The sequence below is a fragment of the Antedon mediterranea genome, chromosome 5 (assembly GCF_964355755.1).
Source record: "Antedon mediterranea chromosome 5, ecAntMedi1.1, whole genome shotgun sequence".
NCBI lineage: Eukaryota > Metazoa > Echinodermata > Crinoidea > Comatulida > Antedonidae > Antedon > Antedon mediterranea.
In genome coordinates, this window is record NC_092674.1 from 3,440,011 (window position 1) to 3,467,472 (window position 27,462).

The 27,462-nt window shown below is 33.1% G+C and overlaps 3 protein-coding genes across 3 annotated transcripts; 1 reads left to right on the forward strand and 2 right to left on the reverse strand.

Annotated features, from left to right (window-relative positions):
* Positions 1-1,929: 1,929 nt before the first annotated feature.
* LOC140048583 (PDZ domain-containing protein 8-like) lies at positions 1,930-20,605 on the reverse strand. The gene is made up of 17 exons (XM_072093331.1): positions 20,505-20,605; positions 18,494-18,658; positions 13,609-13,797; positions 12,478-12,570; positions 11,747-11,923; positions 11,319-11,399; positions 9,989-10,202; positions 9,477-9,664; positions 8,851-8,933; positions 8,194-8,767; positions 7,384-7,610; positions 6,201-6,431; positions 5,753-5,831; positions 5,346-5,440; positions 4,674-4,962; positions 3,893-3,955; positions 1,930-3,261 (listed from the first exon to the last, which is right to left on the reverse strand). Exons 2-17 carry the CDS (start codon positions 18,638-18,640, stop codon positions 3,049-3,051), a joined length of 2,943 nt encoding a protein of 980 aa, XP_071949432.1. The 5' UTR covers positions 18,641-18,658; positions 20,505-20,605; the 3' UTR covers positions 1,930-3,048.
* Positions 20,606-21,554: 949 nt separating this feature from the next.
* On the forward strand, positions 21,555-24,333 carry LOC140048731 (protein FRG1-like). The gene is made up of 8 exons (XM_072093506.1): positions 21,555-21,708; positions 21,859-21,941; positions 22,096-22,221; positions 22,401-22,573; positions 22,711-22,815; positions 22,950-23,038; positions 23,206-23,316; positions 23,648-24,333. The coding sequence occupies exons 1-8, from the start codon at positions 21,644-21,646 to the stop codon at positions 23,682-23,684; spliced, it is 789 nt and encodes a 262-aa protein (XP_071949607.1). The 5' UTR covers positions 21,555-21,643; the 3' UTR covers positions 23,685-24,333.
* A 373-nt stretch (positions 24,334-24,706) lies between these two features.
* LOC140048734 (copper transport protein ATOX1-like) lies at positions 24,707-27,431 on the reverse strand. The gene is made up of 4 exons (XM_072093512.1): positions 27,301-27,431; positions 26,893-26,968; positions 24,938-25,066; positions 24,707-24,846 (listed from the first exon to the last, which is right to left on the reverse strand). Exons 1-3 carry the CDS (start codon positions 27,304-27,306, stop codon positions 24,939-24,941), a joined length of 210 nt encoding a protein of 69 aa, XP_071949613.1. The 5' UTR covers positions 27,307-27,431; the 3' UTR covers positions 24,707-24,846; position 24,938.
* Between the last annotated feature and the right edge of the window lie 31 nt (positions 27,432-27,462).

Here is a 27,462-nt window from a genome sequence, read left to right on the forward strand (position 1 = left end):
TTTTGTAGTTTTAATATTAAAAGTTAATTCCTTCTGTAGAAAAAAACTGAAAAAAATAATGTTTTTACTTAAAAATTTAACCAAAATCCATTGGCTGGCAGCCAATTTGACGATTTTTTGCTTTAAATTACAGTTTTTTCAGGTATATAATTTTTTTTTATCCAATTTTTGCTCAAAGTGGATAACTATTAAGTGACATTAAAATGGCATTATCAAAACAAAAAATGTAGGAATTTTTTTAGGCCGACAATACATCTTTAACAGATTCTCTACTAACTTACCAGACAATATTCTAAATATGTTTATTTATATCTAAAATTCATTTTCACTAATAATAAACTAAAGGACATAACGCAACGCAAGTAATTTGATCAAACGCAAGCGATGGATCATCCGGACTGTTGCTTGTGATTGGTCAACTGACTTGCGTTACGTCTCTAGTGGGAACCAAGCTTTACATATCATCACATAAATATACAACTTCTTCATTCTTTATATACAATTTTCAAAATAAATTTACTGTACTAACATCTCTACAATTAATCTTTATCACATGCAATTATAATAATAATAATATTCATATATTTTAGCTGATTGCACTTCTTAATTATAATATTGCAAACTTTCAAGAGGAATAATATTTCATTTTTATGAAACATTTTGTATATCAACTATACTACATAATGCATAGGATTGGAATAAGTAATACATTATTACCAGTAATAATAAATTAATTAGTTTTACTATAGTTATACCATATACCCCCCCCCCCCCCCACCACAACATGAAATTGGGCAGACTATACCCTATACCCCAAGGAAACCCTGATTTCAGGTGGAAAAATGATTGGTATACATACATAAAACCAAACTGCCTATAGAGAGAGGCCTAATATCTGGATCTAAGGTCAATACTGGGACTATACCTGGGGATATGCGGTATTATTAGTAAAATATTAGTAATGGACTAATATATAATAATAATAATAATAACCCAATGAGTTATACTATAGTAATAGTCCTCTTACACAGCCCACTTTTATGTAGGAATAACACAATAATAAGATGACCAATCACATGCGAACGCTTAAGTGTTCCATCGCATTGTGATTGGTCATGACTTGTGTTGCGTCCAGTGGGAACCAAGCTTAAGGTAGGGCCGCCCTTTCAACATATTATTATACTACTACTGTAGTTAGTTCTATTCTATTTCTATAACTAGATAAAATAAACCATGTCAAAATTAGTCTACTGCAGTTACTGCAGTAACTCAATTTGCATCTTTAAGCTGTTTATATTTAGCCCCTCCTTTTTGAGTAATCAGAATCAAAATTATCATTATTTCAGCTACTGCCTCATAAAATTCGACATTGAAACTATATAACCATAACAGTGAGTTGCCGAGCGGTTAAGACAGTGGAACCGTAATTACGTAGCCATAACATCGGCAAGGGTTCGAGGCTCACTCGCTCCGTGGTTCTGGTGGTAGAACGAGTCTTCTCAGATAAGGACTATAAACCGTAGGTCCAGTGTACACATAGCTCATGCACACTTTAAAGAACCTAGTACATCTTTCGAGACGAGTAGGGGGTTACCCCGGTGTACTAGTCCACACAAACACAGCCACTGTCACACACAGCCACTGTGCAAATTGGGACTGGACCGTTTTAGAGGTGTTTACCACCTGTTGGTCCAGATCCTTCACTAACTGAGTTAGTGAGAAGTCGAATAAATAAAAAAATGTAAAAAAATACATTAGGGCAGTAAAAAAATGTAGTTACTGCAGTAACTGCAGTAGAGCAATTTAAAAAAAGTATCTAATATTAATGCTACATTTTTTACAAGTACAATACAATGTCTACAAAAATCAATATACAATACAATATCAAAATTAATATTTACAAGCATTCCACTATTAATACCTTCTTTGAGTTTAGCATATGTTAGCATTTCAGTTTAAATTATTATAAATATATATTAATTACGATTAGCCAGTGAAAAAAAAATTACCATTCAACGGGTTAGTTTAAAATGTTGAATGAATATAAATCACACTTTAATAATTTAAGACAAATTAAAAATATATACAATATAACATTTAAAAAATATGTAAAATATTTAATAGAGAACTATAATGTTTGTTTTTTTTTTTATATTTTTTGTACAATTGTAAAAAGTTCAGACAAGATATTATTTCATCATAAGTTACAATTAGAATTATATTTTTAATTATCTAAGAAATAAGGTGGGCCCAGTTGGAGGGTGACAACATTAGCACTGTACGATGGGCCCAGTCAGAGACAGCACCATAAGGTGACAACATTAGCACTGTACGATCGGCCCAGTCAGAGCCAGCACCATAAGGTGACAACATTAGCACTGTACGATGGGCCCAGTCAGAGACAGCACCATAAGGTGACAACATTAGCACTGTACGATCGGCCCAGTCAGAGCCAGCACCATACAATAACTCTGTACAGACCATTTTAGAGGTATAAATTAACAACAACATTGGCTAGACGGGGTGCACCTCTGTTATAGGTGGAAATTTGAGAACTGAAATACACATTTAAGACGTAATTTTCTAGTCCCCTGAAATATACATCTCTGAATAGGTGTAAAACCACCAAAGGTTTTCTTTAAAAGATGTTAAAAACTAAAGTGGATTTAAAAAGAACTATGATGGATTTAAAGAGAACTAACCATAGTGTTTTAGGTTTAGATTAAGTTTTGTTTTGTCGTAGGTTCTTGTATCTCGTCATCTGCAACTCAGGACTACAGACTTTAATCAACTCTACTTGAAACCCTCAATCGTTGCTTTCTGTTGCATTCCAGATTAATCTGAACAAATCTCCTGTTTCTCTATGTTTAAAGCCTTGTCTACGATGATGTCATATCACTACCATATTTGGGCATACCACTACTATATGTTGTCACATCACATTTTGTATATCAAACTAGTTTGATAGTGTAGAAAGAGGTTTTGTATCTTATTAGTAGCTGACCCTGTTTGTCTATTTTTAAAATCTCTGACACACCTCTCTCCCCTTCAATCTTTAGATTGTGCTTCGTTACAATGCTGCATCCCAGCACAGTAGTGAATCATAAGAAGTCGTAAATCTTCCATTCGTTGTTCACTCTTCTGAATTTTAGAGGCGGTTGACAACTCCCGATTTGAACCCTTTACGGCGTTGTGCTGTTCCTGTGCAAGGTGCGCACGTTTCAGGGCTTCATGGTCTATCTCTTGTTGCAGTTTATTGATCTGTCAATAACAATCATGATATTGCATTTTATAGAGTATCACGGTGCTGACATCACGACAGTGGGTGGCGCTGCATGGTTGCTATCGCAACCAAAAATGCGTTCAACCTGCCTGAGTGAGTCCAAGGTCACCAATGGTTTTGGAATAGGCTTATTGAAATAGTCATTTTTAAAACATAATAATTTTCAATAAAAACAAACTAAAATTTCAAAAGATCACTAAATATTTATTCTTCAACTACAGTTTAAGTTAAAAAAAATCAAGCTAAGATACATAATTTGATAGAAATACAGATCTTTAGAGTTTATCAACATAGTAGCGTTGAACGCATTTTTTGGTTGGCTAGCAACCATGCAGAGCTCTCTATCGTCACACCGTGATACTCTATAGGTGGATTGTTGTAGTTTGTGGATCCAGGATTTTTTTATTTTTAGGGGGAAAGGGGTGGGAGGAGTAATCCTTAAATCATTTACATTGTATTTTTACATTTATATTAACTCTAAGAAAGGTGAGGAGGGTGGGCTTGGCTGTGAGAGAGTGCTAGATCCACCTATGGATTTTATTTATATATTAACTATTGTAGCGATGAAATAATTAACTAAATGTTTTTTATGAAATATTTTATGTTTACCATAATGTCCAACTTGTCTTTCCGTTCATCTATTGGAAGGTCGATGTACAAGTCTCTTCCCAACTGAAATAAAAAAGAGTTTATTAGTTCTCTTGACAAAAAATGTTTGTTTATTTATTATTAAACAATTTGAAGCACATAGTGATTTGGATAATGATGTGAAAAAAAGTAAAAGTGGAAAGTGATTCTTTACTATTGTGCTATGATGTCATAGGTATTGTGCTATGATGTCACAGGAACTGTGCTATGATGTCATTGGTATTGTGCTGCTATGATGTCACAGGAACTGTGCTATGATACCATTGGTATTATTGTGCTATGATGTCATAGGTAGTGTATTATGATGTCATAGGTATTGCGCTATGATGTCATAGGTAGTGTACTATGATGTCATTGGTATTATTGTACTATGATGTCATTGGTAGTGTGCTATGATGTCATAGATAGTGTGGTATGATATACTCTAGGTAATGTGCTATGATGTCATACTGTAGGTTGTGTGCTATGATGCCATAAGTGTGATATGTATTGTGCTATGATTTAATACAAAACCGAGTATTATGTATTCATTATAGCTATCATATTGACAGGAACCTCTAGTTAATTATAGTGGCTATTTAACCCAGTATTGGCATCTTCATAGCTTGGAGCTAAGAGTAAAATTTTAGAAAAATCGGTCGTTGGATGGCCTTGCATAATAGCATGTTCCTGTCCACATAAAGTAGCAATTCCATGTGTACAGTATCTCAACTGTCTTTCGTAATATTGACTCTCCCCCTACCTCTCTTGCAGCTGTCATAAACATGGCATCGTTATCCATACTTGTTCCATCAGGATCCACTATTTTTCGCAGCTCTTCCTTTAAGTTATGAATGCTTCGTACCAACTCATCCACATCCTCCTCTTCGTCAGACGATGGGGGCGACCCTGGAGGAGTGGATGCGGGTGATGCGAGAGGTGTGTTCTTAGCCGAGTTTCCAGGTGATATCATTGGGGTAACCGACTTTGGAACTTTGAGTTGAATGTCACGTGCCGGGGATTGTAGATCGGATTTGGAACGGCCTAGGAGTCTAAAATTGAATGATTATTTTAAGACCATTTAGACGGTAATAAAAAGACTAAAACTTTCACATACAAAAAAAAACCCTTAGGAAATTAAAACAGTGGATGTGAAATTGAAAAGATAAGATCAAAATAGTCATGCTTTTTGCGTGAAATATCTGAACCATGACTGCTAAACCTTAAAAATGGTTATGAAAGAACTATGATATCATTTTAAAAATGAAAAATAATACGATAATAAATTGTAATATTCAAACACAAAGAGGAACAAACTTCAATGCACCTTTTTGTGAAATCATATTAGCGGATTAAAAAAATATGAACCAAAATGCTTTAAAAGTATGCATGTCATAGAAACAAATAGTTGAAATAATGTAGAGGGCTCACTTACATATCACACGGCATCTTGGCCTGCGTTTTTTCTGAACATTTTTTGTGACAAATCAGCTTACATACTTTGCATTGGAACGCATACTTTGTCCAAACCTAAATACAGTAATGATGACAATATTACAGTTTAAATTAGTTTTAGTTGCACTTACTGTCTTTGGTGTCCACGCCACAAATTAGTGAAATAATTGGTGAGGTTAAATTGACATGAATCGCCCGTTTATCTGGCATAATTAATATTATCTGGCATATTAATTATATGATAAACTTGAATCATTATATCTCTATGCTTAAATCTAATGTTTGTTGTGGAGCAACATACAACATCATACAAAATGTGAGACCCGGTGTGTGATACTAAATAAAATATTTTTTATCTTTGCGTTATTGTTACTTGTAGAACATTACCTTTTTATTGCAAAAGCCACATCTAGTTTGAACAGCAAACTGCGTACCTACAAACACATGGCGTTTTGTTGACACCAAGCTGAAGAAACAATAAGCAAAGCACAATAAACACACAAGGTCAAATTTCCTTGTAGAAAGCTTGTTATAGAAGTGAAAACTTTAAGGTAGGCCTACATATTCAACACATGTTGATTACAAGTAGCAGTGTTAGTGTCAGAGTTCAAATTTCCTTGTTAAAAGCTTGTCATAGAAAACTGTAAAACATACAGGTACTTTATGTACATATTAAACACACGTTGATTACAAGTAGCAGTGTTAGGGTCAGAGGTCAAATGTTAAAAGCTCATCATAGAAGAGAAAACTATACAACATACTTCATGGTACATTGAGAACCTTTCCATGGTCTTCAAAAGGGGTCAAATGTCATGATAGGTATTAGTATGCTTACTTTAAGTCATCTGGTCGTGCGCGTGTCTTTATATTTGGTTGATGGCCTAAGTGATCATTTTGTGTCTCTTGCCCATACTTCTTTAACTCCTCCTCTTTAGTGTGAATCTCATCTAGACTTAATTCTTGTCTCTCAAACGGTGAATGATGGAACCCTAATGTAACGTCACCATAACAGAGGTTGCCTTCAAACCCAGAATGACGGTATAGATTTCCATACACTGGATGTCGACTAAAATAATTAGTAATTTTTATTTAATGTTAAATTACTCATACTATTGTGCAATGTTTTCATAACTAATTGTGCCCTAAAAGGGTTCAAACCAAGTGTGACGAATTCAAAAGGCATACCTTTTAATTTATATATACGGTATATATAGATATATATATATAAATCAAAGAGCTGCCTAGGCAGGATATAGAAAAAAATCAAGATCAAATAAGTTAAAACTGCCTCAATATAGATTTATTATATATATATATATATATATAAATCCAAAGGCAAATTACTGAAAAAAATGACAATGCTGTGGGTATCAGTGGCTGGATCTCATATATATATATATATAACTATTTAAGCTCTGCTAATTTTTCTGGCGGGCTGTTTTACTTTATCGTTTTGATTTAGCTTTTCGCTTTTTTTTTTGTATCTCTATTGAGATCCAGCCACTGATACCCACAGCATTGTCTTTTTCAGTAATTTGCCTTTGGATTTATATATATATGATGATATGCCAGTATTCAAAACAAACTTCTGTTAATTCTTTTTAATTGACAAAATAAAAATACTATGACTATTAATCTGTGTTCACACAGAGGCCTGATTCAACTATTTTGTGTTTTTTCAATCACACATATGTTTTGTAGGATTCTAGAATGTGATGTGATTTTTTTCTTTGATTTTTGTTATCTTGTCATATTCTCAGTGTAAATGATACTTGACTTGACTTGAACAGGTCCTTATTCAGGTTTTAATTATCTGTTACCATTTTCAGATCAGATTTATATCCCAATATGAATGGAGGATCTTAAATTTTATTTATAGATTTATTTATTTATTTCGTTTTCTTTCAGTAGGGTAGCCCTCTCAGTAATAGAATAAAAAACTGCTCTTCCGGGGGGCCCTACGACACAATTTGAAAGGAACTTAAACTAAATGTTGAGTTAAAATTTATAAAAGTAACCTTGCTCCTGCTTTTTTCTGCGGTGGAAACAACTTAAACATTTCTTGATGTTCTCCCGACAGTGTTGTTAAGCATTGCAAAGCGACGTCCATCAATGGAACGCTGCAATAACCAATTGGAATGTCTCGTTCTCCTAACTGACCTTTGACACGGTTCCAGACACATATATTAAGAAATTTATCTGTGTCTTCTAATTCAAACTCAAAAAACTCATCCCAGCATATATCCTACAAAATATATTTTATGAAAATCAAAACGGTAAAGCCAGAAACTTTCGCGAATTGGTTACATCGGCCATTTTTTCGCAACATAAAACTTTCGCAAATTTGAAAAATAAAGTAAATACTGTAACAATATCATAAGCTTTGTGTTATAAAGATGTTAAATACATACGTTATTGTATACAGTAGTAGGCCTACAGTACGTTCTGAAAATTATTCGCGCCATGGAACTTTCATGAATTTCAATCACTCACAAAATTAGCGAAAGTTTAACGCGTGCGAAAGTTTCTGGTTTTACAGTATAAATATGTAATTAAAGTTGGTGAATGAAAAATATTTAATTTTATGGAGGAAAATATTTAAGGTTGCAAAGTATTTTGATATGGACCTTTTTTCAGTTTTTGTATTAGCATTATACTGCAGGTTGGTTATTGCTTACAAATCCCATGTCCACTGCCTTACAGCCCAAAACCTAGATAGCATATTAGCTAAGCGGCATAACATGTTATCTAGAAATAATTAGCCTAAAGAAGTTGATAACCGAAATGAATATAGACTGTGAAGAAAAAGTGACTATAATAACCCTCACCCTAGATGCTGGCAAGCAGGAAGAATGAAAATCCTCTTTTTTTTGTCGTGTCGTCTCACCCATATTCAGAATTTGTGCATCGATAGTTTCCTCTAAAAAGTCTGGCGGACAACTCGCTAGACTTATCGTGTCCAAGTCGGGATCGTTCGGCGACATTCCATTAAATTGCAAACTCTTACTGTGTTCACGTGATTGTGCTTTTGTGATCTTAACTCTCTCCGACTCTTTCAAAAACATTCCTAAGCTATGAGTGCTCTCGCTTTTTAGATCCAGTAAAGGTTCTAAACTCGAGTCCATCGCTCCCCACGATGCACGCCGTTTGTGCTGTGGGCGTGAATCTGGATTGTTTTGCCGTCGGCGTAGTATAGGGGAGATGCTCTCTGAGAGGGTTGTAGTGGCTGCCGCCATTTGTTTTGGTATTCCATGTATTTGTTCATGTGGACTATACCCAAGAGTTGTTATTGTATCACTGATAAAATCATCGTAATCGTTTTCTTGACTTTGATCCACAAACTCTACTTTACCGTCAGGTGCGTCTACCGGTTGTGTAGGACGTTGAACTCTTAATTTGCACCTAAAACAACAAAATTATTCTTAGTAGGAATTCATACAGAAATGCGGGGTCTATATTTGGATGTGTATTGTATGTTGACTTACTTTCCTTTGGTCTCCTTGATTAACTTAACAGCATTTTTAGATGATATAACATCTTTACCATTCACTGACAGTAGTATGTCACCCTAGAAAAAATACATTTTTTAATTAACACATTAGTAAAGGTTCTTTCACATTCACTCAGAACATGCCAATTATAAGTCTGAACATGTATTCTGTCAGTCTGAACATGTATTCTGTCAGTCTGAACATGTATTCTGTTAGTTTGAACATGTATCCTATCTGTCTGAACACATTATCAGTCTGAACATGTATCCTATCAGTTTGAACACACACATTATCAGTCTGAACACTTATCCTATCAGTCTGAACACGTATCCTATCAGTTGGAACACACACATTATCAGTCTAAACACGTATCCTATCAGTCTAAACACGTATCCCATCATTTTGAACACACACATTATAAGTCTGAACACGTATCCTATCAGTCTGAACATGTATCCTATCAGTTTGAACACACATTATCAGTCTAAACACATCCTATCAGTTTGACCACACACATTATCAGTCTGAACACATATCCTATCAGTTTGAACATGTATCCTATCAGTTTGAACACACACATTATCAGCTTGAACACACACATTATCAGTCTGAACACGTACCCTTTTTAATTCTGTTACACTAGCAGGAGTGTTAGGTTGTATTGTTTCTATAAACACTTCTGATTCGTCTGCTGTGCTTGTATTAAATATAACTCCAATTGATTTCTGATTATTCTTTATAATTTCTACTTCATAGACTTCACCAGGATACCTTCGGAAAATGTCCTCCTGGTTCAGAGGTGCAAAATCTGTAGTTTGACAAAAAATAAAAATTCACTATAATGAACTAGTAGACCGGGGTAACCCCCTACTCGTCCAAAAAGATGTCCAGTCAACTCTCCCAACACCAGACACCTTTTGGCTGGCCTAATACCATAAAAATTTAGTGTGGGCGCCTCAAAACCTTGCCGGACTACTACTGTACACTACTTCCATTGTCTCAACGCTCAGCCACTGACTGTCACTTCCGTGAGGTAAAATCACTTTCATAAACAATAATGTGTGATTTTCAGATAACAGGAAAACACTTGGAATTTATATACACACATTGAGTGCGAAAAACAAACACTTACCAGCAGCTATTGTACAATAAACTTCCGAATCTTCGTTTGTGATTGCCAGTCTACTGCCCTCTATCAAGACAACTGTCATCTTACCGACAGTCAGCCTTGACTCATGCAGGTACATATCGGCGTTAGCGTGAGGTGGAACCGCTTTTACAAAGAACGGTTTATACCGCATCTTATAATTTGGTAGTGTGTGCTTTTTCTTCAAGGTTTTTTTAAGCTGAAATAAAATATAATTCGTTAAAGATAATAATATTGTCCCCCTAAGAAAATAATTTGAATTAATTAATATAACATTTTAGTGCTATTTATAGATTATTCTCTTTGACCAGATGACTATGTTATCTGCAAGTACTAAATGGATTTTTGGTTTAACAAATTATTTTGTCTTTTTTATATGCAAAAATAATTTTTTTTTCTTCTTCAAATTTTATTTATTTCCTGTATTTCATTTCATAAAACAATCATTATTTATTGTTATGTATTGATTTATTTTTGGTTGTGCAATAGGGACGGGTCTGGCCCTGACACACAATGACAAGCTGTAATATCTGAATCACAAACTGCTTAAGTAGTCTTTCACCTTTACACCTGTACATAAATCATTGCTTTAGAAAAAAAATCAGATAAAAATGCTTCATTAGTCATGCATGAATGATTTCATAATTCATCATGTTGGTTATACTGGTGGTGTTCTGTAGCATAGAGTAGTCTTGCATTTAAATGGTAGTTTATCATTTTGGTGTACTTTGCCTGCTGTGAAATATGTAATGATCTGACATCATTCATCATGACTATCTTCAATACAGAATTACATTAGATGACCTATATTATTCTAATATTTATACTGTACAGTTGGAAAGCTTTTAAAGTTAAATTAACTAAAAACTGATTCTCTAGAGGAATAACGAGTTAATGGGTACTGTATTTTGAGTATTCCTATTATTGTAGTGGTACAATTTTCTGTGAATACATAAAGTCTATGGAATCTATGTTACAACAAGGTTGTTTGTCATACATTTGTCATACAGATTTTTTTCTTGAATGCGCATGCATCCACACACATGGGGTAACGAAATGACCAGGAAAATGTTTAAACTGCTGGACATTTGATAACTGGCCAGAGTGGAGTTGGCCGGGGACAGCTTTGTAATGTACAGTATAATCATATAGATTATAAAGTCACTTTAATATCTCTATGGTATATTGTCAACTCTCCAAATACACCAATTGCTTTTCCAAAAACCTTTTTCTGGTTGTAACAGAGTTGACGGTTGTTTTATTATTATTATTTTTAGGTATTAAATAATAACATAATAATAATAATGAAACATACTTGATTTACAATTAACGAGCCTAATTGCGGGAAAGTTCGTCCTTCAAAATGAGATTTCACTTCAAAGTCTATTTCAGGTTCCTAAAAAGAAAAACAAACAAGTTTTAATAACAAAAATATTTAATAAAAAACTTAATTTAATTCTTCTACTGTGTAATAATGCAATGGTTAAGTTACTGTTCTTGAGGCAGTTTTCTTCTTAAGACACATGGCTGTCATCGACGGATACTTAGTATCAATTAACTTGATCACTGCTGGTGTACTAGAGATCTACATTTATACCATGCCATACAATTTAATTTTAATTTCTGATTTATATAACATTGAGAATAAGAGCTACATTATTTATTTTTTTATTATTTTTTTATTATGGTAAAGAACAGTAAATATTACTACATTAGAACAATTTTTTGTTGTTGTAAACTTACATCAAAAAAAGAAAATGACCAGTGTGAATACGGTATCCTCGTGAACTGTAACAGCGCCTTTCCCTTCAATTTTTTCAACGTTATAGAAATGTAAGCTGACGTTCCAAACGCTAGATCAACATCAACGGTAACTCGAAATCCTCCTCCATATTCAATTTCCACGGCAACGTCAATCTCCTACGATGAAAGGATTTCAGGATTTAAATTATGTTTAAATTTATAACGATTTAAAGGCTTTGATTTAAAGCTGATATCTAGTGTAAATATAGAAGTAGTTTTTGATTGATTTTTAATCAATTTCATAGATTATGTTGTAAGATGCAAAACATGTAAACACATGTAAAAAAAAAAATTCAGATACAGTAGTAGAATACTAGTGATTTAAATATAATAGTTATGGAGAGAGGAGTACAATGAATTTTCTACTTTTCGAGTATCACGCTCTTTGAGGAGAATAGGGCATTTACCGGTTATCCAGGTAAGCTAGGCACGAAATATACTACAAATTTATATTCAATAAGGCAAACATCCGCAAACTTAAATAAGAAAATATGAAACATATAACAATAATAAATAAGTGACAGTAGACATGAAACAAATAGTGCCCAGAATTTTTTTTTTTTAACTTTCCTATATTAAATGTATTCTGAAACTTAGGGCATTTTGGGTCAGCTCAACGGTGTCTGGTTTTCAGTTGAGAGTTGATATTACAAAACAGAAGGGACAATTACCTCAGGTACAGTGCACGGTTCCCTAGGAGTCGCTTTACATAATTTGACTTTTTTTATCGTTGGAAATGTCGGACCGAGGCAGTAATCTCTAACCTGTGAAAAGAAACAACAAAATTAAAGTTTGTTTATGTATGTAAAAAGTATCTCTTTGGAGATCCCGCCTTGTTAATTAATATCAAGATAATGAGGGAATCATTAATTAACCTCTGTTGTGTGTCCATACACTCAAGAACTAATGTTATTCCAATATCAGGTCGAGAGTGAGATCGCTTTCCAATCAAATTTGTACAATACCATGCCATTGTGGGATGCAGGGCCGTAGTCTCGTCTGAAATTTTACATTTTCACTACCCACCCTAATTCCCAAGCACAGATCGTCATATTTTATTTTAATAATAATATTTAAAGCGTCTTTGCCTCGTCTGTTTTTCACTTCTCGCTGTGATGTCTGCACATTCAGTTGTAATCTTGATTCGTGGGACTTTTTCTGATTCTTACAGATTTCCTCATTTCTTAGTGTATACAGTACAGTATAATCAATTATTTTCCAGTATATCACTGTGCGGTTCAGACTTCCTCTGTGCCTGTACTATTACTTCATCAGTAACCTTTTATTTTAGCCTATATATTTTGACTAGGCAACTGATACTGACAACAACGCTATCATTAAATTAACTTCCCACATAAAGAAATGATGGTAGAACAAATTGTTATGAGCCATTGCTTATTAAAATTTTATTTCAACTCATAAACAAATACAACATGCAATGAAATAACTGTCATGTCATTATGTAATTAAATAAATTAAATTCTGTATGAAGTGAGGGAAATAAAATATCCATTTTATTTTTTATTTTATTTCATTCACATCAAACAACGGGAAGCCTCATTATTTTACATTTTTAAATTCTTTTAATAATAATAATACGAATTTGTAATGCGCCAATTCCAGCAGTGAGTGATGAAAGGCGCGGTGTATGGGAAGAGCTCAATTTGAAAGAAAAAGATGAGTTTTCAAGGCTGATTTAAAGGCGATAGTAAAAAAACATGATCTTTCATGTTTTTTTGTTTGCAAAATCAATGATGAAAATAGTCTAATTGTGGGATGATTGTGGGAGACGTGAGGTTTACCTTAATCTGTTCTAGTAAACGTCCGGCTGTTTTACTTTGCAGTAGTTCATCAAATTCTACGTTCATCTTCTTAATGACCCATGTTCGCACTGCTTTTGTATCTTTCATTTCACGGAATAGGAACGCAATAAGCATGTTGAGGGCGTTGCATGACTCTATTTTATTAAGCAAAGATGGATCGGATAATGTCTGAAGATATAAAATCAAAATATAAGATAATTAGTTAGCAGTATTTATGATAATTGAGTAAACCTGTGATATTTAACTTACAAGATTTAATAAACTGTTATATAATCCAGCATTATAGATTGGGGGAGGGGGGGGGGGAGAGAAGGCTAAATATTTCATTAACATTTTTTCGTGTTTTACTTTTAAATATCTCTCTCACTCTCAGGACTATACATTTCTCCTCAACATTATGACCGTTTTCATGATTTTTTCAAACTAGATTAATCAGTAATATTAATAAGTAACCAATACAACATTCTGGAAAAGCATTGAATGTTAATGATTATGATGTGACTATGTGACTAAATTAATTGAGGGCAAATATCACATCATTAAATTATAGATTTTCATTGATTTTCTAAGATGGCAAGATTTCAACTAACGAAGCATGTCATTGCATCTAAAGAGATTCACGCATAGTTTTAAGGAGTGGGGGCAATATATCAAAACTATGTTTTACTTTTTAACCCAGTCTTCAGAAGATATCCCCTCAACATTATGACAGTTTTTTTAAAGCAAAAAAATAGTCAAATTGGCTGCCAGCCAATGGGTTTTTGTTTGAATTTAACCATTTATTTTTTCCGTTTTTTACGGAAGTGATTAACTTTATTAAAACTCCAAAATAGTATATTCAAAGTCTGATTTTATTCATCTTTATTTTTCATGTTTTTTGGGGACAATACATCTTTAAGTAACCAATACATTAAAAGCATTGAACACTAATGCAAGCAGAATGTGAAATGTGAGTAAATTAATTGAGGGCAAATAACACGTCATTAAATTATAGATTTCCATTGATTTTCTAAGACTGCAAGATTTAAATTAACAAAGCATGTTATTGCATCTAAAGAGATTCACGCATAATTCACTAAAGTCTCAACACAGAAGAATATAATACAAAATGATACTTATTTTTAATAAAACACTGAGACCGATTGTTAAACAAATTTCTGTATATGACTGAGTATAATTCTAATACGCCTATTTAAAAAAAATTTTTTGATACTCTATATTTATTCATAATTTAAATTAAATCCAAGATTTAAATTCACTGCTAATGCAATCCAAGTATCATCTAACCCCTTTATTTTCGCCCACATTTTAACCAGGAACGGTATTTTGACATTATTATTTCTAAACTGAATATTCATATTAAAAGTGGATGGCACGGGTGGAGTCCAGGAAGGAAGGACAAAAAAACAGTGGAGCGTTAACAATAACATTATATTATATTATTTAGTCTGTTGATATAAAGTTTGCGGTACACCACGTATATTAAAAGAACTGTTAAGTTTCTCGACGTTTCGATCAATATTTTGATCGTTCTCAGGAGTGAGGAAACGTCGAGAAACTAAACAGTTCTTTTCAGAACTAATACATGTGGTATCAACACTTGATTTTGCCATGCAAACCTTCAAACAATACATTATTTAGTCTGTCAAATATTACTGTACAGTATATCAAATATTTCACAATTTAATGTTTCAGATATCCTGTAGATGTTGCCCGTCTTGACTTTATGACTAATTAAAAAACATTTTTAGAATATCTCATTAAAAAGCATTTTTATTAAAACATTTTTCTTGGATTATCCCCCCCAAAATTTTTTTTTAGTAGAATTTGTAGTTACTACTATGTTATTGTTAGCAATTAAATACATACTGTCTTATTTTACATATTGGCATGGTAGCCCAGTGTGTATGCTCACATAAAATACTACAGAGTGAGCCATTAAAATGTTCCTCTATATTAAATCCTATTCATAAATTTTCAATACTGTTTCTTATTAATGATAAAAATGTGACATAATTACGTCACATTCCTTTTATCTTCGAAATCCTTCAAGGACATCCTGCGGCCAATCAATAATCAATTTGCGACATAAGATATTAAAATTAAAGGTAGTCTGCCACGATTCATGCTTTTACACAAAGTCTCCCCAATGTAATAATACCGTAAGATCAAGACACAACTTTGCGCTGATTACTAGCTGCATTATGGAAGTATGTGTACGTGTTTGATAAAAAAAAAATGACTGGGGTAATAATGTTCAGTACTTAGAGGTTTCATTACATTAGGCGCTATATAAAACCAGGATATTATTAATTTCTAATCTATGACAAAATGTCAGTATATCTACCACTGTAAGTAACAAATAGTAGTCACTCTAATTTTGAATCAGCAAGGAGGCACTTTCCTGTGACGAGTGACATATATTTTAACATTAAAGGCTGGTAGTCAATAATGGTCTAATGGCTAAAAAAGTTATGACGAGACTTGTTTGTCACAGTGGTGTCAGTATATAATTTATTCACCATTATATAATGAGCACCTGGCTGGCTGCTACCATTAAATGCTGATAATAATAAACTACACTTGCATTCGTATACGTGACTATATATATCTTTTTTTTTATGACAGTTACCAAATGCTGTCAAGGATGTTTAATAATATGAATTTGTATTTTAATCGTAATCATATTAAATCCGTAAAATAAGATTATTACATACTGCATACAGACAAGATACACTTGTATGCCATATCACAGTATACATTATACAGTATATGTATTACCATCAGGAATAAAGAGTATAACGTTTTATATACTGTATTTAAACATAATCAGTGCATTTATTTGTATCTATGAAATATGTATTATAAAGTATGTGTGTGTTTGAGAGAATCACTAATTTGTTTTATCAATTATTAATTACATACAGCAATATTAGCACTAATAATTTCAGTCTGAAAAGTGGATGCATGCTGCCTCCTGATTGGTTGCCCCTGCCTTACACTTAATTAACACTGTACAAATTAATACTATATTATTAAGAAACTCTGTTATTAACATTACGCAATACTCTTTGGAGAGAATAATCATACTGTACACGCCTAGTGCGTACACCTAATGCGTAGAGTACAAATAGTACGTACACCTAGTGCATACACCTAATGCGTACAGTACAAATAGTGTGTACACCTAGTGCATACACCTAATGCGTACAGCACAAATAGTGTGTACACCTAGTGCATATACACCTAATGCGTACAGCACAAATAGTGCGTACACCTAGTGCATATACCTAATGCGTACAGTAAAAATAGTGCGTACACCTAGTGCATACACCTAATGCGTACAGTAAAAATAGTGCATACTGTACACCTAATGCGTACAGCACAAATAGTGCGTACACCTAGTGCATATACACCTAATGCGTACAGCACAAATAGTGCGTACACCTAGTGCATACACCTAATGCGTACAGTAAAAATAGTGCGTACACCTAGTGCATACACCTAATGCGTACAATAAAAATAGTGCGTACACCTAGTGCATACACCTAATGCGTACAGTAAAAATAGTGCGTACACCTAGTGCATACACCTAATGCGTACAGTAAAAATAGTGCATACTGTACACCTAATGCGTACAGCACAAATAGTGCATACACCTAGTGCATACACCTAATGCGTACAGTAAAAATAGTGCGTACACCTAGTGCATATACACCTAATGCGTACAGCACAAATAGTGCGTACACCTAGTGCATATACACCTAATGCGTACAGCACAAATAGTGCGTACACCTAGTGCATACACCTAATGCGTACAATAAAAATAGTGCGTACACCTAGTGCATACACCTAATGCGTACAGTAAAAATAGTGCGTACACCTAGTGCATACACCTAATGCGTACAGTAAAAATAGTGCGTACACCTAGTGCATACACCTAATGCGTACAGTAAAAATAGTGCATACTGTACACCTAATGCGTACAGCACAAATAGTGCGTACACCTAGTGCATATACACCTAATGCGTACAGCACAAATAGTGCGTACACCTAGTGCATATACACCTAATGCGTACAGTAAAAATGGTGCGTACACCTAGTGCATACACCTAATGCATACAGTAAAAATAGTGCATACTGTACACCTAATGCGTACAGCACAAATAGTGCGTACACCTAGTGCATATACACCTAATGCGTACAGTAAAACTAGTGCGTACACCTAGTGCATACACCTAATGCGTACAGCACAAATAGTGCATACACCTAGTGCATACACCTAATGCGTACAGTAAAAATAGTGCGTACACCTAGTGCGTACAGTAAAAATAGTGCTTACACCTAGTGCATACTGTACACCTAATGCGTACAGTACAAATAGTGCGTACACCTAGTGCATACACCTAATGCGTACAGTAAAAATAGTGCGTACACCTAGTGCATACACCTAATGCGTACAGTAAAAATAGTGCATACTGTACACCTAATGCGTACAGCACAATTAGTGCGTACACCACAATTAGTGCGTACACCTAGTGTATATACACCTAATACGTACAGTACACTTAGTGCGTACAGTACACCTAGTGGAGTGCATACAGTACACCTAGTGCGTACAGTATAACACATGTTTCATGAATGAATGTATGAACAATCAGTATCCTAATTTTAAATATGATGGTAGATTAAATGCTATAAAGATATTTGTGTGATAAGAGAGTACAGTATTATTATTAACATAAATTACGAATACATAATGTTAATGTTTTTAGCTGGTTTTTTTTTTCTCACTATTTCAAAATAGAATAACTAATTGTTATCAATTCTAGCAAATACGAATTTATAATTAATTCATAATTACCTCATCCATTTGAGCACGCTCAAAGAGTCCATTTCGTGGAGTCGGAACCTCTGGTTGATTATAGTGATAGATGTAGAAGATACAAGCTTGAAGCACCAACGTAATGATAGCTCCCAGGAAGACGGACAGTACAATTATTAACAACATCTTGATCGCCACATCAGACTTTACAAAAAATCAATTTTCAAGTCAATTTAATTTCTTTTTTTTACATTCATTTATTATTATAGATATAAACGTTTTTAATTTTTTAACTATGTTTTTTTTTCTAGCCAAAAAAAGAATTGTATTTAAGGCTGTGAAAATTGTAACAAATATTTGTAATTAATAGGCATCAAAAAGTACCTGTAGAACAATATAGATTAATTCAACACTCTATTTAACCATTTTTAGACCCTGTCTCATCTTAACCTACCCACCCCCGCCTCCCACCTCCTATAATTTGAAATTTGTTTCACTCAATCAAAAGTAGGCTGATACTTTTTGAAATTTTTCCAATTTTTAGTTAAAAATAATTAATATCCATCACTTTTCATATAGAATATTATGTTTTTGCGCCAACTTGGCCTTTGATCAGAGCAAGAGGGATTACAAACACAATATTGAAAAATGTATTTGCTCATTAGAATGCAAATGTATTGTGGGAGTCCAGGAGATAGTTATATAACTGTGTCAGTCACAAAAAGCTACTAATATTGTTAATTTTGTCCACCAACATGACATGATGTTAATTGACTGCTGTCTAGTGATGGGTTTCAGTGTCATTAGCTAAATCCTGTCATACTAGATAAATAGTTGGTTTAAATTCCTTAACAAATGTTTTCACTTGTAAAATGACAAAATAAATGGTTAAATTCAACCAAAAATTCATTCGGCTGGCAGCCAATTTCTTTTTTTTTTACAGGAAAATTATTTTTCTTATCCAATTTTGTTTATAAAAGTGAATACTACAGTATTCTGTGACATTAAAATTGCATGTTCAACAAAAACAATTTAAACAATTTTTTTTTCGGGGGGGGGGGGGGCAATATATCTTTAAAACCCATTTATGACTGGATATTTTACTTTACTATACATTTTTATCTAGACTTTTTTTAATTTACAATTATTTGATTTGCATGGTTTATTTACTAAATATTGTGCCAATTTATTATATTATAAAATATATAGAAAGATTTTATAAATTGTATTTAACAAAATAACAAATATATAAGTTAATAATGTCAAATTTGTAATTTTAATTTAATATTTATTTTTAAACATTTTCATTCAGTCTCAGTTTTCAATATTTAATTATTTATTATTTTAGTTTTATTGTTAATAAATTGTTAATACTGACTTGCAAAGGATTTTTTCAGTTTACTTAGCTCTAATTGGCTGATTGTATTTTGCACATTTGCATAGTTAGCATGTGTAAGTTGAAATTCTTTTGTGATTTGGCTTGGTCTCTGAGAAAGCAACACCACAAGCACAATGTGTACTGTACAGCACAGTAATCTCAAACTTGGTATGTTTATAAGATGACTAACTATGATAAATATTTGTAATTTAATAATAAATGTTAATGATTAACCAACTTTTCCATCTCTGTAAAAAAAAATGATAAAAAAAACTAAAAACACAGATAGTATATAATTTAATTGGGATCCATTTAATTAATAAATACAAACAACAACAAAACAAATATTGTTGAAGTTTTTTCTTAGTTAGCTCCTCAAATAATTTTCACCTGGTCATTCTGTATATTTCATTTGAGCTGTGTCCACACAAAACAGAACAACGAATATCGCGTATATCGACTAAACACACAGGTACATCGCGGATTAGCCAGAAGAGGCGAGGCTTGATCACCCAAGGCTAGGCCTAGCTAGGGAAAGGTCTATAAAACTAGCCTAGGCCTAGGCCTAACTATTAAACTAGCCTAGCCTGCACATGACGTACAGGTAGTTGCATCAATATTGGTTTCCATTTACGTCATCACTAATACAACTAGAAGTACAACATAACTTACCCAACGTTTGCAATATCATTATCATGAATTTACAACAGACATGTTTACATTTCTTGATTGAAAAACAAGACAAAAACACTTAAAAACTGTCATTCCACAAATCGATTCCTTCCGATTCTATAATATTAATATCGATCAATCTTGCGATATTTAGAGAGGGCGCCCTCTTAATATTTGCTGCAGAGCCATTATATATAAAGGGTTACGACATTGGATTATAGTCACGTGATATGCAGATCAATTTGTGTCAAACTTGTCTCCGTTATTGCATGTAAAGTGTAGGAGCAAGAAAATACTTTAAACTTTTTCTTATATTTAAAAAAAATGTAACTGCACATTTTACGGTGAAATATCGATGTGTACAGCGTACAGAAGTACTTGCTGCAAAGAATATTGCGCGCGCGTGCGCTAGTACATTATAAAGTTCGATTGATTGATTTTGGAACGAAACATCCCATAACTACGTCTTATTAATAACAATTATGTAATATTTTCAATTCATAATTTGCATGCTTTGATGACTAGGCCTAAATAAAATAATAAAGTGTCGTGGATATATTTGTTAATATATTGAATAGGGTATGAACAATATTAAAATAATAAAGGCAAATTATTACAAATGAAATGATGAACGAGTCTCTGAAAGTTTGTGTCAAAAACACACAGAGAGCCATATACTGTATAAAAAGAGGGGTGAATTTGTGTGTTTTTTGTATTGGCTCATGCTTTGATGTATCCTGACTTGCATGTAGGCCCTAGCATTTATTCTTTTGTTATTATAGACACAATATATATACGTTACCAAATTAATACCATTAATAAAATTAATTACTAAAATAAAAACGGAATATAAGCGTTATTTCATAGACAAAAAAATCTAAAAATAATGCATGAACTATAGGAAAACGCTATACAAAAGAGACCGCGCCCAAAGCGTGCGAATTCTTTGACACAAAAATGGCTTCTAATTTTCAATGTCGTAACTCTTTATATATATGGCTCTGATTTGCTGCTCACCTCTCTCCCTCTCTCTCTTAACAAAATGAACCAACGCGGTATTCATTTATCGGGGATATGATTTTGTTTTGCGTACTAAAATTATATATTTTAACAATCCTGTATTGAAAATTAGTTACGTAATGTCAGAATATAGCTTTGTTAAAGGTGGTAAATTAAAATTAAAAGGAACCACCGACGGGAAAAGGTAATTGTTATATTTTAAAGGTAGGCCAAGTATTGCAACGAATAATGCACAATTTGCAGCTTTCTGTACAGGGTGAAAGCCCATCGTTAGAGGGTAGGACTTTCGTGGTGTACATAGCCTAGGATTAATATTAACTACTTATTGTTTCAGTTCATCGAAAAAGAAAAAACACAAAAAAAGAAAACATGAAAAAGAGGTGAAAGATTCTAGAGAGATAGAAGCTGAGCAAAGAGGTATGTACGTGGTGGGTTTAATACAGTAATAGTCAGTAATTAAGAAAAGATATTTTTTGTCGCATAAAATAAAATTAAAGAACTGTACTTTACTCTCAAAAACCCATCTCGCACAGAAAAACCAATAAACTATGATTTTTTTTTTATTGTTCAGGTGGGTGGTGGCAAGTGTCACAAACCAATGAAATCACTGGGAATGTTGCCATAGAGATAGGAAAAAATGCTTACGTTTATGCAATGGACACTGGAATGTTTACTCTGGGAGCTCCAAATTCAGATTGTAAGTAGAAAAGAGAGATACATTAACATATATTCTTCATAACAATTATTTATGTATCAAAATATTAACAATGTTTTGCTTTTAATAATACTGTATGTTTTTAAAAATCTTTTGCATTAGAAATTGGTCTTAGAATTTTCACCGTCCTGTAAACTAAATAATATTTCTCTTTTACGTAGCCTCCATTGGTCCAGCGCCACCAGAGCAGTTTTCAGCGATCGCTATATCAGACAGAAAGATTGCACTGAAGTCTGGATATGGTAAATATATATCGGTAAACGCAGAAAACCAGGTCGTAGGTCGCTCAGATGCTGTTGGTAGTAGAGAGCAATGGGAACCTGTATTTGAAGATGTAAGTATAGATTTGTAGACTGCTGCAGTAGGTCTATTGTACAGTTGGGATTTCAGTTCCTGCAAAAAAATTTACACATTCCTATGGTTTAAAATGTTATTTGATATTTATTATTCTATGTATTGTTTTGTTTTTAGGGTAAAACTGCATTGCAAGGCTACAATGGCTGCTTTATTTCATGCAATAGTGCTGGTGATATTGTTGCAGTCAACTCTAAAGCTGGCCCAGAAGAAATGCTCAAGGTATGTTGGTGTTTTCTATATTTTTCAGATCTTTGATGTCATCATGTCTATATATGGACACATCACATAAAGTTTGATAGTGTAGACAAGGCTTTAGTTGACTTTTTATTTAAATGATATTTTCTGTGTTGTAGATTTATTCAAATAAATCGTTAGTAAAGAAACCCAAAAAATCAGAAGAGGAGGAAAGTGGAGATTTAAAAGATTGCGAGGTTGATTATGTGTAAGTTAGAAATATGGTTATTAATATGAAATATGATATTTAATAAAGGGTAAATCAGATATGATAAATACCCACTAAAAATGTATAAGAAATAATTTACTGTTTCATGTAATTTCCAAATTTTAACAGTCTTGTCACTAACAACTATCAACATTTTTAATTTTTAGAAAGAAATTTCAGAGTTTTGAAGATCGAAGGTTACGAATAAATCAAGAAGATAGTGGAAATTTAGAGCGAGCACGTACTACGGGAAAACTACATGAGGAATTACTAGACAGGTATGCATTCCAATTTATAACCAACTCACCATGCTGCATAAAGCTCTGTCTAGACTATAAAACTTTGTGACAAAAAAACGTGATGTGGCCGTATATGGACATGTCATATCACTACAATGTTTGGGCATATCACTACCATATTTGGGCACATCACACTTTTTTGTCACATACTGTTTGATAGTGTAGACAGAGCTTTAGAAATTATGTTTTTTACAACCATATTTAAGCTAAATGAACAGTCATATTGTAATTAACAAGAGTCACCCCTATGTATCATTTGCAGTGTAGATTTCCATTATTTTATCATTCTCTCCTTGACTTGTTCTTTCAGACGAGAAAAGATGAAAGCCGATCGTTATTGTAAATGAACATGAATCCAACCGCGAGTAACTCACCAATTATAGGATGGATAAACTATTGTATAATTTATCGTGTTTATAAACTAAGTCTCATTGAGACTTAGGGAGTGGAGTTGAAAGAGTCGTGAGTTCCAACCTTGGCACTAGGTCATGATTGAACCCCAGACCTTGGGATTGGAAGGCAAGCATGTTAACCACCAGCTCCACTGCATCTCTACAAAATAGTTGCAATTTCAGAAGAGCAAATTAATGACTTAAAGATTTCTTTTGATAAGAAGTGGCCAGCCAGTAAACATTTAGTTCTGGGAAATTTATTGTGTATTCTAGTTAAATGTACAAGAAATACATATACAGTATAAATATGCTGCAGGAACCAACCATAATGTAAAGAAGCTCTGTCCATACTATCAAACTAGACAAAAAAAGTGTGACGTGCCCTAATATAGTAGTGATATGACATCATTGTGTCCATGTTATGACACATCATTTTTTTTTTCGCATAAAGTTTGATAGTGTAGACAGAGCTTTATATGCTTAACTTAATACTTGTTCACACGAATAAAGGTATGAATAGACAGGTATAAAAATTAACATTAAGTATTTATCATTGTCGTGGTTTTGTAAATAAACTTTTTTAATACAGTAGTACAAATTATAATTCTGTCTGTGCCTTGTTATTTTTTATTATTCTCACTATAAATAAGATAATGCCTTTGCAGTGACTAGATTTAATAATCATTTGAATGTATTTATTGATCATGAAGATGATGCATTACAATGTTTCTTATCAAACTATTAAAAATGAAGAAATTCCCCATAATAAATATTCTTAATGTTTTTGTACGTAAAGTTTTACAACAAACAAGCTAATACTATATTAATTTTTATGGTAAGAATGGCATAATTTAATTTAATAAAAAATTGCAAGATACAGCAAACTATCAGATATTATTAAATGTATGATATTTCAGATAGAAACAAGTTATATTATTATTACAGTACATAATTATAAATACATTGAAAAAAAAAAAATTAAATGTAGGAATGAAGAAATTTGTATGTCTAGGATTCCTATGTCATCATGGCGATCTTCTTTTAATAAAGATTAAAAGCTTGTTTCCAGAAACAGTTTTTAAAATCTTGTGTAGCATCTAATTAAGGTAACATCCGCCTGAAAAAAAACAAAATAAGAATGCATTTAATCTGAAGTTATTTGTTTTTGTAACAAAAATGTTTAGTTTTATTTAAATCCCACAACTCACCTTAAGCAGTGCCTACATAAGTAGTTGCTTTTCCCGTTTTCTTTAGGACTTCAAGTACTTCATCTGATGTCATACTTGTCTCAACAAACACCTTTTTCTTTTCAAGATCCACTTCGAAGTTATCAATGCCTAATGAAAAAAAAAACAATCTTCTATTTACACATAATGGCGTTTCATACGTGTATTACCTTAGTTTGTATTTTCAGACAAAAATCAAAACGACGACGTGTGGAATGACATAAAAAAGACAATAAATACAGACTTGGCGCAAGTCTATCTTTACACATACAATTGTCCATAGTCATACCATAGTTGCCATTTCTGGCATTATTATGCTTTTTGGCATTATTTGGAGGCCCACGGCATCTGGCATAATGCCGCGGCATTATTTAGCCGTTTTTAGCATAATCTGGCATAATTTTGTGTTTTTTGAACAACCAAAAAAATAATATACTGTAGCACAGAACAAAAATAAAATATTTTGTTAATACCTTACACAATATCATATCGTACAAAACAGATCTGTTCGGGTTTTCCGTACAATAGTTCTTCCATCCTTTCGTTTCGGACTTAATCGACTCTTCGGATAGGAAGGCTGCTCGAAAACTACCGTGTGTGCGATATAGGCAGCACAACAAATCCGAAGAGGCTACCTATTGGCCAATTATGTTGCTCTATTTCAGAGACCATGCAGGTTATTGGATCCCCAGATATAGAGACAATTGAACGAAAACACATTATGAAAGGGGTTTTGTTTTTTCAGTTCATAATTATAAGCGGCCACACCCCTCCCCAACCCTTAAAATGGCAATTTCCGGTAACTAGAAGCTCTAATTTTAAAAAGAATTTCTTCTAGAGAATCTGTTTTCCATATTTCAAATTATGTTCCATTTGCATCGTCGTAGCAACCCTATATTTCCAAATGTTCTTCACCTCTCAGTGACCATGATGGGGCGAGGTCCAAGGGACTCTTATACATTTTTATTTAAAATTAAGTGCAATTTCCGGCCATCTAGCAGCTCTATTTTTCCAATTTGTTTTACCTCAGCCCCAACCATGGTGGGGCTGAGGTCCTGGAAACACTTAATATATATTTTTATTTCCTATTTTAAATTATAATTGGCACTTTCAAAACTATCATGGGCTAAGATCCTGGAGGTACTAATAAATTTATTTTATATTTGAAATTAAGTGCCATTTCCGGCCATTGAGCAGCTCTATTTTTTCAAATTTTCTTACCTCAGCCCCAACCATGAGGTCCTGGAGACACAATTAATATATATTTTGATTTCCTATTTTAAATTATAATTGCCATTTTCGAACTATGGTGGGCTAAGATCATGGAGGCACTAATAAATATATTTTTATTTCATATTTTAAATTAAGTGCCATTTCCGGCCATCGAGTAGCTGTATTTTTCCAAATTTTCTTATCAACCATGGTGGGGCTGAGGTCCTGGAGACACTCAAAATAATTTTTTTTATTTCCTATTTTAAATTATAATTTCCATTTTCTAATTATGGTGGCTATAAGATCCTTTCATTTTTTAAATTAAGTGCAAAGATCCCGGCCTTCGAGCAGCTCTCATATTTCAGCTCAAAAATTATAAATTTCCATGGCTGTAACAGGTTTTTTTTTTTTTAGGGTGGGGGAGGGGGGGGGGGGTGTTGGTGTTGGTGTCATTTGCAATTACCATTTTCGCACCCCAGATATTTAGAATTATTAGTTATTACTCACAAAACTAAAAATATAAATTTTGTACGACATGGGGATACAATTTTAGGCCCTATTTTGTGTCAGTTGGGGTTTTACAAACGTTTATTAGACATATAACCGTTGGTGGCGCTGTTTAGGGTCACATTTTGGGGATCTGGCATTATTTTTCCCAATCTGGCATTATTTGAGACAGGATACGGCATAATTTAAATTTTATCGCTGGCAACGCTGAGTCATACCTTCTTTTTTCTTCAGAACCCTTTCAACCGCACCAGAACAACCTCCACATGTCATTTCGACTGTAAACTCGTATTTCTATTTAAAAAATAACAAAATAACAAAACATTGTCAGGTAGAAAATTAATAATGATCAAGCCACCATATAATATGCATATAAATGTTAAATAAAATTCAATTAGAAGCAGTAGTAGCCCGAGTAGTAGTAAGTAGTAGTTGTAGTGTAGTAGAGTTATAAAATAGGTGACCACTATTAGTACTAAAAAAAACAAAAAAAGACTCCATCATCATGTCGGCATGATGTTACAGGGCTGTAATAATCAGGCGAGCATGGCAAGTTTTTAAAACATCATCATCATCATAACTCAATAAATTACAATTTCATATTTTTTTTAAATAAAAATACTTACAGGCATGATTTATTTGTAAATGATTGTAAGCTTTGTGTACCGTACTGAAAAATAATAAAATAAACAATGGCGATCAGACGATCAGCTGATCTGTCAGCTGACACGTATACAATACCACCTGATTGAAATGTCAGGTGGTACACCAGGAATCTAGAGAGGGCG

Excerpts from the sequence above, each read along its gene's own strand:
- LOC140048583 (XM_072093331.1), bottom strand. The coding sequence starts at position 18,640 with ATGTTGTTAATAATTGTACTGTCCGTCTTCCTGGGAGCTATCATTACG. Across the intron at positions 11,924-12,477 it reads AACCGTGCACTGTACCTGAG|GAGATTGACGTTGCCGTGGA; the intron begins GTAATTGTCCCT and ends CTTTCATCGTAG. Across the intron at positions 5,441-5,752 it reads GTGGCTTTTGCAATAAAAAG|GTTTGGACAAAGTATGCGTT; the intron begins GTAATGTTCTAC and ends TACTGTATTTAG.
- LOC140048731 (XM_072093506.1), top strand. The coding sequence starts at position 21,644 with ATGTCAGAATATAGCTTTGTTAAAGGTGGTAAATTAAAATTAAAAGGA. Across the intron at positions 22,222-22,400 it reads GGGAGCTCCAAATTCAGATT|CCTCCATTGGTCCAGCGCCA; the intron begins GTAAGTAGAAAA and ends TCTTTTACGTAG. Across the intron at positions 22,816-22,949 it reads GCCCAGAAGAAATGCTCAAG|ATTTATTCAAATAAATCGTT; the intron begins GTATGTTGGTGT and ends TCTGTGTTGTAG.
- LOC140048734 (XM_072093512.1), bottom strand. Across the intron at positions 25,067-26,892 it reads GGTTCTGAAGAAAAAAGAAG|GCATTGATAACTTCGAAGTG; the intron begins GTATGACTCAGC and ends TTTTTTCATTAG.